This window comes from Typopeltis vanoorti, chromosome 7 (genome assembly GCF_054136105.1).
Source record: "Typopeltis vanoorti isolate ZY-2024b chromosome 7, IOZ_Tvanoo_1.0, whole genome shotgun sequence".
NCBI classification, from domain to species: domain Eukaryota; kingdom Metazoa; phylum Arthropoda; class Arachnida; order Uropygi; family Thelyphonidae; genus Typopeltis; species Typopeltis vanoorti.
The window spans coordinates 7,801,652-7,816,784 of record NC_143555.1 but is presented as its reverse complement, the minus strand read 5'-3'; the positions used below and the strand labels follow the sequence as shown (position 1 = coordinate 7,816,784).

The window sequence follows — 15,133 nt, the reverse complement described above, 5'->3', positions numbered from 1 at the left end:
TAAAACATCTTTCCTAGTCGCTATTTCAATCTATGTATATGCTGCAAAATGTTTGAATGTTTTCTGAACCGTTTCATCTAGTACTTAGTCCTACAGATGATGGCTTTATCAAAGTATTTTACTTTGAAAAATATAAGCATAATTTCCGAAACAGAATTACGTCTAATCGCCGAGAAACTCAATACTCTTATCTGTTCTAGTGCATTTCATCCGTTTCAATATATAGTGGGTTAGCGGCTCCAAACACTAAAGATGGAATATTTTTAAGCCATGTCAGGCCTCTGACAAACAGAATGATAGTCTAGCCGCCACCCAAGTTATTGGTCATTCACAGACATCCATCTATACTTCCTACAGTGTGAAACTTGAATCCACTGCTTATTGACTGCCTGGCATGACGCTATACAATCAGGCTGGCAAGAGATATTACAACTAATTCATTGTCTTATTGAATAATTACAATTTATAATACGAAGAAAAAAATGTACAGTTTCCACTTGTTAAAATTTAATTTAGTGAGTTGTGTGTATTCCTACTCAAGTAAATACTCGGGGATGAAGAAAACTTTATGAGAGAAATAAAATCTGATCTTCAAACGATCATATTCACAGAGTTGCGTGAAGCTACCTGAATTTAGTAATTGTAAAATGTCTTTGAAAAAGGGTTAGACTAATTAGGACTCAGCAATCAGGCTACGAGCACCTCCCATCGTTATACCTCCTTATTAAGCTTCAGACTGATTATGACGAACAATCGGTCTGAATCTGCCCTCTTTTTCGAGAGTTCTAGATCGACAGAGTTCTGGTTTGTCAACGTGGCAAACACTTTTCTAATTGACCGATGAGGAGATGCATCTGGCAAATGACTTAAACTGTCCCTTGGCACTTTCCACAGGAGGAGTAAAGAGGAATACTAGGCCAATGAATATTCTGTCGATCGATCTTGAGGTATTCGCCCCTTGAAAGGGTCTGGAGTGAAGTACGTACGGCTACATACTGATTCTGCTCTCAACTATTTGGCACTAGAGCACTATCAACTGTGTTTCGAAAAGCAAAGTCTATCAGCTTCATTAATTTTGCGGGAAGCGATAAACATGTACCATTCCAAAAACTGTTCTGAAAATTTAGATGAAAAATTTATTATACGAAAAATTTCCATTTCGAAAAACTGATTTTCAAAAAATTAACTTCGAAGTGATTAAGCAATTGGAACGCAAACCACAAACAATAAGTCGAATAAGTCATCTCAACGAATGCGTAACGGTAACCTGAATTCGCCTCACTCTGGCGGAGAGTGCAGGGATTCGGAATGACAGATAAGCACGGTTCCTGATAGTTTGGATGCTGGCGGTTGCGTTATGGAACTCCCTGCAGATGTGTACGGAATTCTCACGATGTGCGAACGGCCTTTCAAAGTGATGTAATGATCTTGCCTGAGAGTCATATTACGTCCACGTCCTGTACATCGTTCCCGAGAATTCCATACGGTCTCTGTACTGCCGCTAAAGTGTACTGATGATCTACTGAGACCCGTTAACACATCACGATGTCCACCTGTTCTCCACCACGGCATCCGAATTGTCTGAACATTTCCTAGTACGTTACATGACGTAGGTCTATAATCCAGCAGTCCAGACGCCCATCAGTCTCGATGCATATGCTTAACACGTGGCCTTATCATGAACAGCATTGAGTTTCTTTTATATTCCTCTCTGCTGAATCATTGCTGTGGCTACGCGATGCCTTCTTATGCCAAGCACAGCTACGACACCCAAGTATCACTCTGCAAAGTGCACTTTTAATATATCTTGCAATTCAAATTCTGATTTTCAAATTTCTTTTAGTAAAAATTTACAATATTTTCTTTTATACGACTATATCGGTTTATAATAAACATATCTATTTTTCTGTTCTTCCGCTTATAATGTATTTATGAAAATAAAGTCGAATATAGGCTATATGAAGGTACATACGGAAAGGAAGTATTATCTTGGTTAAAAACCTTTGCTCCAAAAGGATACAGCTTCAGATCACCGTAGAAGTGCAGTAATGTGATATAAATAAACACGTAGCAAGTAACTGTTTTGTGTTCTAATGTGCAAGAATTAAGTCAATATTGTGATTATTTTTTTTTCTAATGTAAGAAGACATTAAGTTTATCGCCAGCGCCATTATTCCCATGGGATGCATGTTTAAATAAGCAATATTTTCTCTAATCGTTTCTTTGCTTTTAATTTTTGAGAAAACACAAAGAACGGTCTAAAATCTTGCTTTGGAAAAGTAAATTGATTCCCAAACTACTGATATTTCTTTATGATGTTTACAAATAACGCATTCTTTACAAATTAATCTTCAAAGGTAATTTAAAATGTGCTATATTTGAACTAATGAATCCATTAAGGTAATTTAATAAGTATTTACAAATTACTAAACTCAAATACTTTGTAATTATCCCTTAGTAAAAATACAATATTAGTTTTTTAACGCTTGATGAACATGTAAAACATCTTTGGTGGATATCAACGCTACGCTATTATTATATTGCATACTTGAAAAAAGTTTACTAGCAATAGATTTACAGATTATAATCAAGTTTTAAAGCGAAAAAACCTCACGTGAGCATTCAAAAATTCGTCGCTGTATCAATTATTTTGAAATTGTTCTGCTAAAGATGTTTCCTTAGCAAATCTTTTAGTAGAAAAATAAAGCATGCATGAATATCTCTTGCAAAGATTATTACACTCTTACTTTAGTGCTATTTTTTCTGGTGTGTGAAAGGGAAATAAATAGTGTTTCAGACTAGATATGTATTAAGTATGAATTAAAGCTTGGCACTAATATATTAGCATATTTCTCAGACGTTAATGTTATCAAACACTGACCATCTTCATCTAGTTGATGGGAATAGAACAATGAAATTATTGATCGATAGCGTACGTTGACAAAGGTTTTGACAGGTTACGTATACGTTTTCTAAACGGCAGCAATTCTGATTTCAAAGATGTTTCTTCACTTGCTCAAGTTACAGCTTTTCGGGCATGCAACATCAAAGTGATCACGGGTACTGCAAAGAGGATTTATTTAAGAGATAAACTGAAATGCTCATTTCATCGAATTCTCTTTTAACCCAATTACAGTTGAACTGGTTTTTCATTCCATGAGTCTAAGAGACTCATTTCTCATAAAGGTACATCCTTCTGTTTAGGGTAGCGAGCACCTCTGCAGCTCACTCACTTGGTAAACCACGCATACTTCGGTTTCAAAAATGGGTTCTTCGAGTCCTTTCTAAAGGCATCTCCCTAAAAGCTTTTCATAGCTGAAGAGGAATTTGCAGATTTCACACGAAAGTGGAAAGTTATTGTTTCGATATCCTTATTGCTGGGAAACTCGGATTTTTCTTCATAAAACTTACAAACCGGGCGATGAACACATGGTCTCTTGTTAGCGTCCGTTCTAAATAACCACAATCATATTGATTGAGGCGATAACTACTGAGGATATTCGATTTTTATGAATGAGTTTAAAATATCAATTATATTTTTGCAGTGTGTTTAAACAACCAAAAAATGGTTTTACTATTACACAATGAGTTTTATTGTCATCTGCAAAAGATGTTTACTGAATGAAATGCATCGAATTAAGTGATGTTTAGGTGAGTTTTACAAAATGTGGAGCATCTATTAATCTATGAGGGTTCCTTTCCGGTCAGTTAAAAACATATCTTAAATCTAGCTGGACGGATTTTATTGAAAGTCGGTCTTTTAAATCGTTACTGAAATGAGTTGGAACGTCTCAATCAGACTATTTGCAAGTTAAACATTTGACAAAACGATTGGAAAAAGACAAAGTAAAACATTTGTTCTCACTGGATGGAATAAACGAATTCAAGTATTTAGGAAATGGGATTTCAGTTGTTGTCAATTATCGCACGATATTACTATAACATTCTAGTATATCCCCCCCCCCTCCCCGTTCTGTAATGAAGAATTCAGTTTGCTCACAAATTACACCTACAACGCCCATCATCCTACAAGCCATCTCCATATTTAGAAATTCATTTCTGGAATTAAAGACAAAAAATCTTCAAGGAAATCTCTTTAACAGAAGAATAAGACATTTGTACAACAACAACAAAAAAAAGAGACTGAAGTTTGTAAATGCGGGAACAAATAAAATAACTTTTTGTGCGTACTTGCTTAGAGTTCCACATGGCAATATGGCACTAAGGATACGGCCAAAGACCTCGTAAATTTAGTAACAACATAATAGCTTCGTTACAATAATTATGCAAGCGCTTCAAGTTTTGTGTTGTGCAAATTAACACAACACAAAACTTGACGTCATACTGCTCCATAAAATACTCTATTGTTCAAATAAAAATATAATTACTTGAGATAAGTAAATAATGGACATGTAAATTCCATCAGATTCTATTTCAATATCGGATTATAAAAATCGGTTCCACATAATTAGTTTCACTTAGTTTCTGGATGAGATGAACTGATATCACGCAGAGGCCTTGCTGTTTAATATCACTTTATTATTTTAAGTTTTTAGGGTGAGACTCAATTTCGACTTATACAGTCGGCTACTAAATTAGATGGATTTCATGTGAAACACGTTTCCATCATTAATTTTTGCACTGAATAACTTCATGTCCACAAAAGACTTTTCAAAAACATCCTTTTGGGTTATAGATTTCGTCACATTTGTTTGACATTTCAATATATATCAAGCTATTAGTGGAAATGCAGTCACAAAGATGTTGCGTTAAGCTGCGTACAAACACACAGTTTATTAACCAAAACATTCACTAAGAATACTCGGAAAACAGAACTGTTTTGATATTCGCCGTGAATAGACCCTCTCACCATGTGCAAGTCGGTTGACACAGCAGTAAATTCACTTGTTAAAGTTCCTCGTTCTTTTGGCGTAATGCCAGAAGAAACCTGTGGAGGATTGAAAAGGAGAAGCGCCAACCTCATACACATCGAATGTTTTTTTTTTTTTTTCCAATCAATTGGAATTGCAGTTCCCGACAGTTACGAATGGTGAACACCTAGTGACCTTGATTTGTGCTCAGACGACCGATGACGGCTTCGTGGCAATCTCAGAGTGCATATGGCACATGCGGAAAAGTACGATCAAGTCGAAACAAACGATAGTTTGCTTGGCTTGGAGAGTTTGCACATATTTATGATTTTACGAGACTCTCGTCATCAAAATTTCGTTTCATTTCTAATGCGCAAAAAATAATAAGGAAAAGTCTGTTCTTGAACTTTTCGCTTGGCATTTATAATTTTATTTGCTGCGTACTCCCTAACCAGGAAGTCGGAGTCGGTAAGAAAAACAACGAAGCACTTAGAGAACTATAAATTTCTTAAAAGAATATCAGTGGACTATTCCGTAGCATCGTGTCACGTGCTGATATAAAATCTATTCGACAGAGCATTTCATCCAGACAGCGTAAAACTTTCAACTACTCTACGATTGAACCAAAGCGACTTAGCACGCACTTTACAGAAAATAACGACTTTTCTTGAAGGAAAGTGCACGTGTGGAATTTTATTTTAAAACAAATAATCTACACGGTGTATCATTTTAAACGGCATTGATATTGTTTCCTTCATGTCCCAAAAGAATATTCCTCATAAAAATTTTAATGTTTTAATTTAAATATTTTAATGTATAACGAATTCATCAGAAGGATCTTATGTAAACTTATCTTATGATACATGTGACTATAAATGCTTATTTGTTATCGATCATGCTTAGTCAAGTGATGGTGGAAAATTATCCCAAAGGAATTTCCTACCATCTGGAAAATTCTTGGTGTAGAGCAATATTATGGGCAAACATCGCTCAGAGCGATGTTTGCCCATAATACTGAACAATTTTTTTAACTAACTTATCCTGGGGGAAAGATATTTTTATGGAACATTACGTAATTTTACCCATAAAAAATTAAATAGAAACTGCAATACACTTCCTGGCACGCTCTGCTTATGCCAGTTGGGCAGCCTGTACAATGCTAACGAATTTGGTATCTATAAAGGCAGTGCTAATTTGTTCTTTAAAATGAACGGTCAGAAAAAAAGATCGGAGAATTCGAAAGAAGATCGTGATTTACGGAAGGTACCAACGAGAAGGTATGACTTGTCCATACTTCGTAAAGAAAGCGCCAGAATTACTGCGAATATTCCATTGTGATCAGATCACCGAAAATAAATCGCAACAGAAATGCACGATCTTACACGAGTTCGATTATGTTTCTCGTCCCTTTGAAATGCGATAAAAATACCTTCAAAATTGGATTTTTTACAATGATGGGAATTTTTTTTTTTTTTTTTGTAGGTCTATCTTCGCACCAATCAACTACATTTTTATCCTTCGAGGAATTAATACATTACTCGAACTGTTAATGTTAGCGGGCGACAAATACACAAGCTAGTTATGGGGCATTAAGAGATGCACGATGCTCTGTGAGTGACATACTTTTAAGACAAGCATTGTAAACTCAAGGAACTATAAACGCGCGTCCAGAGCAGGCTTTTGCAAACACCCATGCTCGCCGTGGGACTCGAATCCACGACCTGCTGGTTGGAGAGCGAGTATGCTATTCATTCAGTCAACCGGGTAGGATTTTTTTTTAAATATAACTTTTAATTATCCAAAGAAGAAGAGAATCGCAAAGAATTAACTCATCATACTGGCAGATGGCGTCACAATGACCGACTCGCTCGATTGGTTAAGCGAAATGTGACGATCAGGATGGATTGTTATATTCGATTTCTATCTGGAAGAGGGATAAGAAATCAACACCATTCGACGAAGGATTCGTAGCATCAACGCATAATAAACTACCCTACCTTTTCCATAAACTGAAACGACATACTAAAATTGGTGTATTCATTATTCTTGCTATCTCGTTTCGAAATGACATCTGATCTATTGGCGCATACGAAAATTTACACCCACGACACTTACAGGAGGCTTACTTTTCATATTCACGCTCTATTAGATTCTATTACATCACTTGGTTGTAGGGTGATAAATTCCAGCATTTCAACATGAAAAAAATGCGATACCGACACATAACAGCGCAGATACGGCATTCTCTTCTAATGATTGGACCGCTTCGTTCAATCTTCAAAACAGCAGTAGAAGTGAACCTTTCCCTTTAGGATGACTATATATTAACGAAATGCGGTGGGTTATGCCTAGTGTCCCCCTCCCCTTTTTTGTTTTCAGTAATTGGTCGGAACTGGTATGACGCTCTTTCTTCAACTTTCTGCTGTACAGTATATAACGACCCCCCAGGCTTCTTTCTTTGTCCTTCGTTCGGACTTACATCCACGAAGTAGACTCTTTAGAAGCTTCTCAGGAAGAAAGGAGGTGAAACGGTAATATTATATTAATCTGAGACTGTTATCAAGTTTGCGTTAGTTCCGAAGAGACAATATTTACATGGGGATTACTGGGAGAGATTTCCTTGTTGCAGGAGTTTATGAATAAATATGCAAACTACAGTAAGTTGTCACCAACGAAATGTGCTAATGCGACAGACAGCGAACATTACAAACACTTAGGTGTTCAAGCAGTTCTTTAAAATTTACATAATGTTTTCCATTATTCAGTTCCATTTTCGTCCCCCTCTAATTCCCCTTGTCGGTATGTAAAAGTGTGTGGCATAACGGCAACGTCGAACCCATGGCACGCTCAACACGGTCCCGTTATTCGACAGCTGTATTATCTCTCCCCGGCCCTGAAACAGAAACTGATTATGTGTACATAAAATCCTGTCTCGCCATCAGGTTCAAACCTATTACAAGACTTCAGGTAAGTGAAACGTTTCCTTGTTAATAACCTCTGTCACAAATGACTAACAGCCTTTTAATAAAGAACCCCGCTCTAGTTTCCATAGAGACAGAACAGAATAACAGCTCCCTCGAAAATGAACGTGTCCTTGTACAAAACGCAAGAAGTGAATGCAGCACAAAATGACGTCTTGGAAATTGAAGAAAGTTATTATGCCTTCCGTCATAAGGTTTGTAATTTTGCAAAGGCAGCAATTGTGTGTGCGCGCGTGTGTATGTGTGTTCGTTCGCAAATACTGTCACTTACTTTCTGACATTCAGACTTTAATATTTCGAGCTGACGCCAACGGTTCTGTTCACAATTTAAAACAACTATTCCCCTTTGTATACTCCCCTAACTGCCTTTAATTTGTCGGCATCCTGTAGCCCGGACAGATGTGTTATCTGAGTTATCTAACGCTTTCTCTCTATCAAAACAAAAAATCAACAAGCGGCCACACGTGTAAAATCTGTCAGCTTATTTGCAGGCACACAATAATGTCGCTGTGGTACTCTGCAAATGTTGCGATTCAAGTTGAAAAACGTTAAAGAATTCTGAAGCCATAAAAAATGACAGAAAACTGATATGGCTTGTACGAGTCCAATGAAGAGATTTATTTGAATATTAAGGCATTGGCGATTAATATTAACTTTTTTCCCGAGAATTACACACTCGATATCTTCTGTCACTAAAATTTCTATTCCTTTAAAAATATTAATGGAAAGAAATTGATCAATCTTAGATTACAATCAGATGATTAAGGTGCGATGCGAATAAATGTGAGTATTAATGATTAACGTGAATTAACGGCATATCAACCATTAATATCCACAGTCGTGAGTTACAATAAATTAAAAAAAAATCGCTGCTAACTTCTTTTCCTTCCCAAAAGAGACTACCTACAGATTTTCGAAAACCTGTAGGGAGCATCCACCTTTCGTCTTCATCAGATTTGGATGCATTTCGCATTTTGCTGGATGAACGATTTGTGTCTAATCTTAACTACTACTTACTGTACATATTCGGCAGTGTTCTATGTCGATTTCGCCGACGTTAAAAAAATTGTTTCTTCTTGGAGGGAAAAAAATACTTATCCTCATAAAATATCGACTAACTGTGGAATCAGATGAAAAAAATTGCCTATAGAAAAAGTATAAGCTGTTGAAAAGAAGGAAGAAACTTATTAATAGTCAGTACAGACAATGACAAGTTTTCTAAACTAACCATCACCAAAAATAAGTGATAACGTGCAGTTCTCAGCAGTAGTGTGTACAGGATTTTCTGACGGCAGAAGGAAAGTCAAAGAAATGCGAGGGTTGTAAACCTATACTACATTAGTACCCACGGCACTAATGTACTATATGTTTACAACCTTTCGTTGTAAACATATAGTACATTTCTGGGTGGGCGTCACATAAAAGATTTTCTTGAGGATAAAATTGTAACTAAGGCAATGAGACAAATTACTGTATAAGTTATGATTACTGTATAAATTAAAAAAAAAAACTGCGCGTTTTCTCTAGCCTGTTATCTGTCTTTTAGGAAGAGAAATTTCCAAATGAAGACGGGACTCGGTTATATTATTATCAAAGGAAAGAAAATCTTGAAGGAAAATTTTTTTTTTCACACAATAAGATTGGAGAATCTTTCGAAAAAATTTTAGTTGTTTGCGCGAAATTGACCTCGTGTGAAAAAGGGTGTAATGACGTGCTGTTGTCAGCAAGAATGTGTTTAGGATTTGAAGGCGATAGAAAGAAAGTTCAAAGAAATGTGGGAGACTGCATTATCATCAAGATTGAAAGTTAAGAATAACGAGCTATCCACGATTGGTGAGGAGAATGAGAAAAAGAATGGCCGTCCAATAAGAGAAAGAACTGAAGGGAAAATAGTGACAGGCGACATTTTTTTGCAAGAAATCTGCTACACAAATATTCACTAAACATGCCAACACATCCACTGCTTCTGGTGAACATGCTTCATGGATAATATTACTGTATATTGCTATCCATCGAACATGTGCAAATGAAGCATGTCAGAGCTCAAAATTATTCAAAAACAACAATCATTCTCTTGTATTAAACATTCAAATTCAATGCACAAGTAACTGGACATACACAGATGGGACAGTCCAAATCGTACCTTGTTAAGATGCATCACCAGAAGATATGGTTTCTTGCGTTTTTAACTGTTAAGAGCGTTTTCATTCTTTCAGGCTGTTTCGTCTGGAACTGAAGAAACTGATTCTGAAAAATAAATTGATTTATAAACAAAAACCTCCCTTTTATAAAGATATAAGCGTTTATCTAAAACAACATCCCTCAATATATATATATATTGTGTGTGTGTTAAAGATACCAAGCTATTTTAAATATAAATAAACCTGGTTTTAATCCCATTCCAAAGTAAGCAAACAGACAAGAAAGTCAAGTTTGCGTCTGCAAGTAGTGCAAGTTTGGGTGACCCGCACGTGGTGCAAGTCTTAGGCAACTCGTGGTAAAGGTGGAATAAGCTCTGATCACTATTCGTAATATTTACTCTTAATGCAAAACACATCTCCTTTGCTTTGCATTAAGGGTAAATATTAAGAATAGTGATCAGAGCTTATTCCACCTTTACCACGAGTTGCCTAAGACTTGCACCACGTGCGGGTCACCCAAACTTGCACTACTTGCAGACGCAAACTTGACTTTCTTGTCTGTTTGCTTACTTTGGAATGGGATTAAAACCAGGTTTATTTATATTTAAAATAGCTTGGTATCTTTAACGTATATTATACCCAAGGTAAAAAACTTTCTACATATAACTTTTCCTCGTTAGTCCATCTTTAATTTAATTCTTTCATCATTACTACCATGAAACACTAGTACCTGCACGATATACTCAAAATTAATTGGATAATCATTGAAAAGTAGAAAAATCACTTATAAAAGCGTGCAGAAAGCGGACGGATACCATTAACTCTGCAACCACCTTACAGACTCTAAAAGAATCTCGATTCTTGCATGCTCATATCGATGTTTGAACCTTCCAAACTGAAGAGCAGCCGATATTATTAAAAAACAAAGCATGGCAAAGCCTTAAATATTAAAACAAAAAAACTTTTTAAAAGTAACGAAACGATAAATGTAATTCAGACAACCATGCATCATTCCGAATGTTGCACTCTGAAGAATGAACGAAGCTAAATTACAACAGGCTTTCAAAACTATTATGAACATGGTTTCATAAAGGATGATCATTACTATTTAAAAGTTTTTACTTTCCTTAAGAAATAGCTTTGTTTTTTCCACGAGTGTTCTGTGGTCGAATACTTTTGAGAATTTAACTTACACTAAAGCTATTATTATTTCCAGAATAATATTGTTTACTCAACTAAAATATACGGCTAGATTATACAATTTCTGACATCCAAACAACAAATGAATTAATTATTACTGATCTGCGGTGTTAATTTAAGATATATATGGTGCTTGACTAAAATATATCTGCCATGCCGAAGCCTTTTCAATGCTATTTCTTCATAACATGTATTTAGACTCTAACCCTTCGACATGAAGTACTTGGGTTTCTACATGGCTACGTCTGGAGATGGACTCGACAACAATTGAAAGTCAGCCAAAAACACATCAGTTGAAGGTTGTTAGCTTACAGAAACCGGCTGTCTCTATTCTAAATACAATGTTAATTTTTTTAATGCTTAGTGAGTAATGTTGATGTTTTTAAATTAAAAAAAAATCTTGAATAAATATAAAATTACCAGTAGTCGACTATACTCCTTGTTCGCAGATAGATAATCGCAAACGGCCGTCCTCCAAAGAGTGTTGATATTATCAACCGTTTCGCTGGATGAAAAAAAAAAAAAGATTTTAGGGGGGGAACCCTTCAACACGGTATGAAAGTAGTCAGCTTGCTTTAAACTAAAAATTCCTTTGAAAAAAAAATTTTTGTGCGTCCCCCACAGTATTAGAACCCAGGTTTTTTCATCCAAAGAACATCTGATACCCACTCGGGTAAGAAAGCACTTCTCCAGCGCGTGCCATGACAACGATTCAAACACAGTTGTAATATTCAGATATTTTTACTAATAAACACGTAAATAAACAGTGAATAAATTAAGCAGAAAAATTTATTTATTATAAATTTTCCAAGCATGGACGATATGTTTAATATGAAGTGAACCGGAAAGACTACGCGAATAAAAAAATAATAATAAAAATTAAAATTAAACCATTCCAATGTGAAACATAACAAAAAATAAAAATAGCAAGGATTTAGAAAGCGATTCCCATGCATGCGAAAGTGTAAGCTAAAATGTAATAGTTTATTTACTAATTGTTTATATATATATATTTGAAATACGTAGTTGGAGATATATCTGAAAGCACGGATGGTGCAATGTTTAGTAAAAGAACTTAATAATTTTAGAAGATCCTAAATAGTGAAATAATGAATTAGAATACGATAACAGCATGGTCTAATTGTACTAGAATTTTATAATAAATAATTTTTCCCACTTATGTATACGATCTGTTCATTCTTTTCAAAAAAAAAAAAAAAAAAAAGGATATTATAATGAACAATGAATGAAGTAAATGCAGAACAGTTTTATATTTTGAAAAATTGTCGAAAATGTTCTTCAATTTCGTCGCCAGTATTAGCGCAGTTTTTCATTCCATTCATCTTGAATCGAAGGATCGCGTACATTCTCATCCACCGTAGAAGAGATAATCACAACATACATTCTCAAAAAAAAAAAAAGCAATCACGCGGGTGATCCTGTCAGACACTACGGCTTTTATCTCTAATTATTTAGACTATTAGATGGAAATAGTTCAGCGGCATTTTATTTCCGCCAAATATTCGGTTTTGAAATTTTGTTCGAAATTATTATTACGGAATATGAGATATCTGGTTTCCTTTAACTTCACAACTAATCACTACCCCAGTGGAGATAAGGCAAGACTCATCCGCAGAATGAGGATTTCGTGGAAAGAGAATGTTCGTGTACTTTATGCCAGAACATGAAAGCACTGGTCTACCAGAAGTTCATAAAGCCATTATTTCACAATAGACTGCATTAGTTTGGCTTAGAAGTTAGGCAAACAACTGTCAGCTTTCTTCTGTTGGCAAAGAGAGTGACACATTTTCACATAAAAACAAAGATTTTAAAAATAAGATTTCGAAAACAAACTAGAAAATCTCCAGCAAACTAATGTTTCTCCTTATCATAATCATCAATTTCCTGATAAGTACCCTCAAGGGTGTTCAGGCTACTATGACAGCACTACATGATTAAGTTTGCATTATTATTAATCTCCTATCAACAACTTTCCTCTCAACTTTCCAATCAACCTATTACTTGTCAGCACTCCGAGATTGTCAAACCTAACATTTCGTGCTTCTAAGGCACTTAAGCCTAAATCAATTCACCTGGAACTTGGTCTTCCTCTTGGTTTCTTTTCTGCCATCCTGGCATCAAACACCTGTTCTGCTAACCTTTCCTGACCCATTCTATTTAAGTGGCCATCCACCTTACATTAGCTCTGCTTACACATTCTTGAATGTTAAGAGTGTCAAGTTCTTTTCTAATATCTTCATTTTTAATATGGTTTTGCCATCGGTTCACACCCCCAAATTTTTCTTAGAACCCTCATATCTGTGGTCTTCGATCGAGTGCGTTATTTCTAACCCAACTTTCGGATCCATAACTTAAAACTGGTTTGAACACTGTCTTTTATGCTGATAGTTTGGTGTTTTGGCTAATTTCGTTCAAATTTTTATATTTATGCGATTCCTACATCCAAGAAAGGTTGTAAATCTACAGTATGCATTAGTATCACGGGTGGGCTAAGGATTTTGTTTTCAATTTTTGCCAAATTTTTTATATATTTTTACATACACTAGAACCCCTGCTCTATAAACCAAACATGGAACTCTTCAAGCCACTTAAGCAATGGTCACACATCAGAAGATAAATTTCATCTCCAATCTAAGAGCAATCACAAACATGCATGCTCACTGCAGGATCCTAACCCACAGCCTGTTGATTGAAGAGCGGATATGCTAAACTGCTCAGCCAACAAGGCCAAGACCTTGACTGAAATTGAAAATTCAAATTATGACACAGAAATATTTAACATCAGACCTTATTTAAAATCAAAAATCGATTGTGATTAAGTAAAAGATTAGTTCAATACATGTAATGTCCGGTTTCTAACTTAGATTCTTAAATTTAAGAATGTTAAAACTTTACATTAATCCCGTATGGATTCAAATATACTACAGTACAGAATTATATATTGTTGGGGAGGAATCTATCCTGCTACACTGAAACAGCGAGTATTAACTCGAAGTAAATTCATAAATTAATAGACATGCGTACGAGATGCAGTAAACGCACTATATCGAAAACATCTCTTAGGCAAATATACATTTATAGTTTAAGTTTACTATTATTTCTAAAAAAATGATAACGAATACGTTAGCAAGATCTTTTTCTTTAGTAAACAATTCATCCAAGTATTCATCAGCAGCTTGCATTTAACAATAAGAAATGAAATCAATCGAAACAAATTTGTTTAAAGATTATTGATTTTTATACTGAAATTAGGAAATTGTTCGAAATAAGTTTATAAATTAATGAATTTGAATAATTTCCAATACACTACATAATTAATAACAATGGTCATTATTGTTCAAGAATCTTGTGTATATAAAATATAAATAGAGCTACTTATAAAATTAATTAATCTACGTACACTTTTTTTTTTATTTCGTTACACTTTTTACCTTCTTATGTGAATGTTATGGTGACTTATATTATTGTCTATAACTTTATGCATTTTGTAAACATGATAAGTTCTTGTTCTTAGGTTACTAATCGTATGATTTTCTCCCAATTTTCTACAACAGTGTGACGTTTAGAATAAACGATTGATCGAAGACTCAGGAGGCTAACGGCAATAGATCAGAGGATTCTCGCAAGGGTGGTTCATAAATCTGCTGCTCAAAGTAGAAAGGATCAACTAATAGTTTATAGAGATTCGGGTTATTAGCAGGACAATCTGTAAAGACCTGCACGGTGTAGTTTCGCGAAAACCTTATTCATGCATCATCCCAACCGAGGTTTGATATCAAAAGTACAATGGTCTGTTCTTGATGTAATCAGAACTTTGGTTGGAGTGCAAAAAGACTGAAAATAAAACTTTCCTAAGTTTAACGAAGTGTAACACTGCTATTAGTAGTTTTTCTAATCCAAGGTTTTTGGACTCGTGTGT

The 15,133-nt window shown here is 35.1% G+C and overlaps 1 protein-coding gene across 1 annotated transcript in view; it reads right to left on the bottom strand.

Annotated features, from left to right (window-relative positions):
- Positions 1-10,093, bottom strand: part of LOC150104473 (homeobox protein cut-like) — a 436,834-nt gene extending 426,741 nt beyond the window's left edge. Inside the window, exon 1 of the mRNA XM_090395558.1 lies at positions 9,996-10,093. Coding sequence (XP_090251684.1) covers positions 9,996-10,010 — 15 coding nt within the window. The 5' untranslated portion in view covers positions 10,011-10,093. The remainder of the gene's footprint in view (positions 1-9,995) is intronic.
- Positions 10,094-15,133: the final 5,040 nt, after the last annotated feature.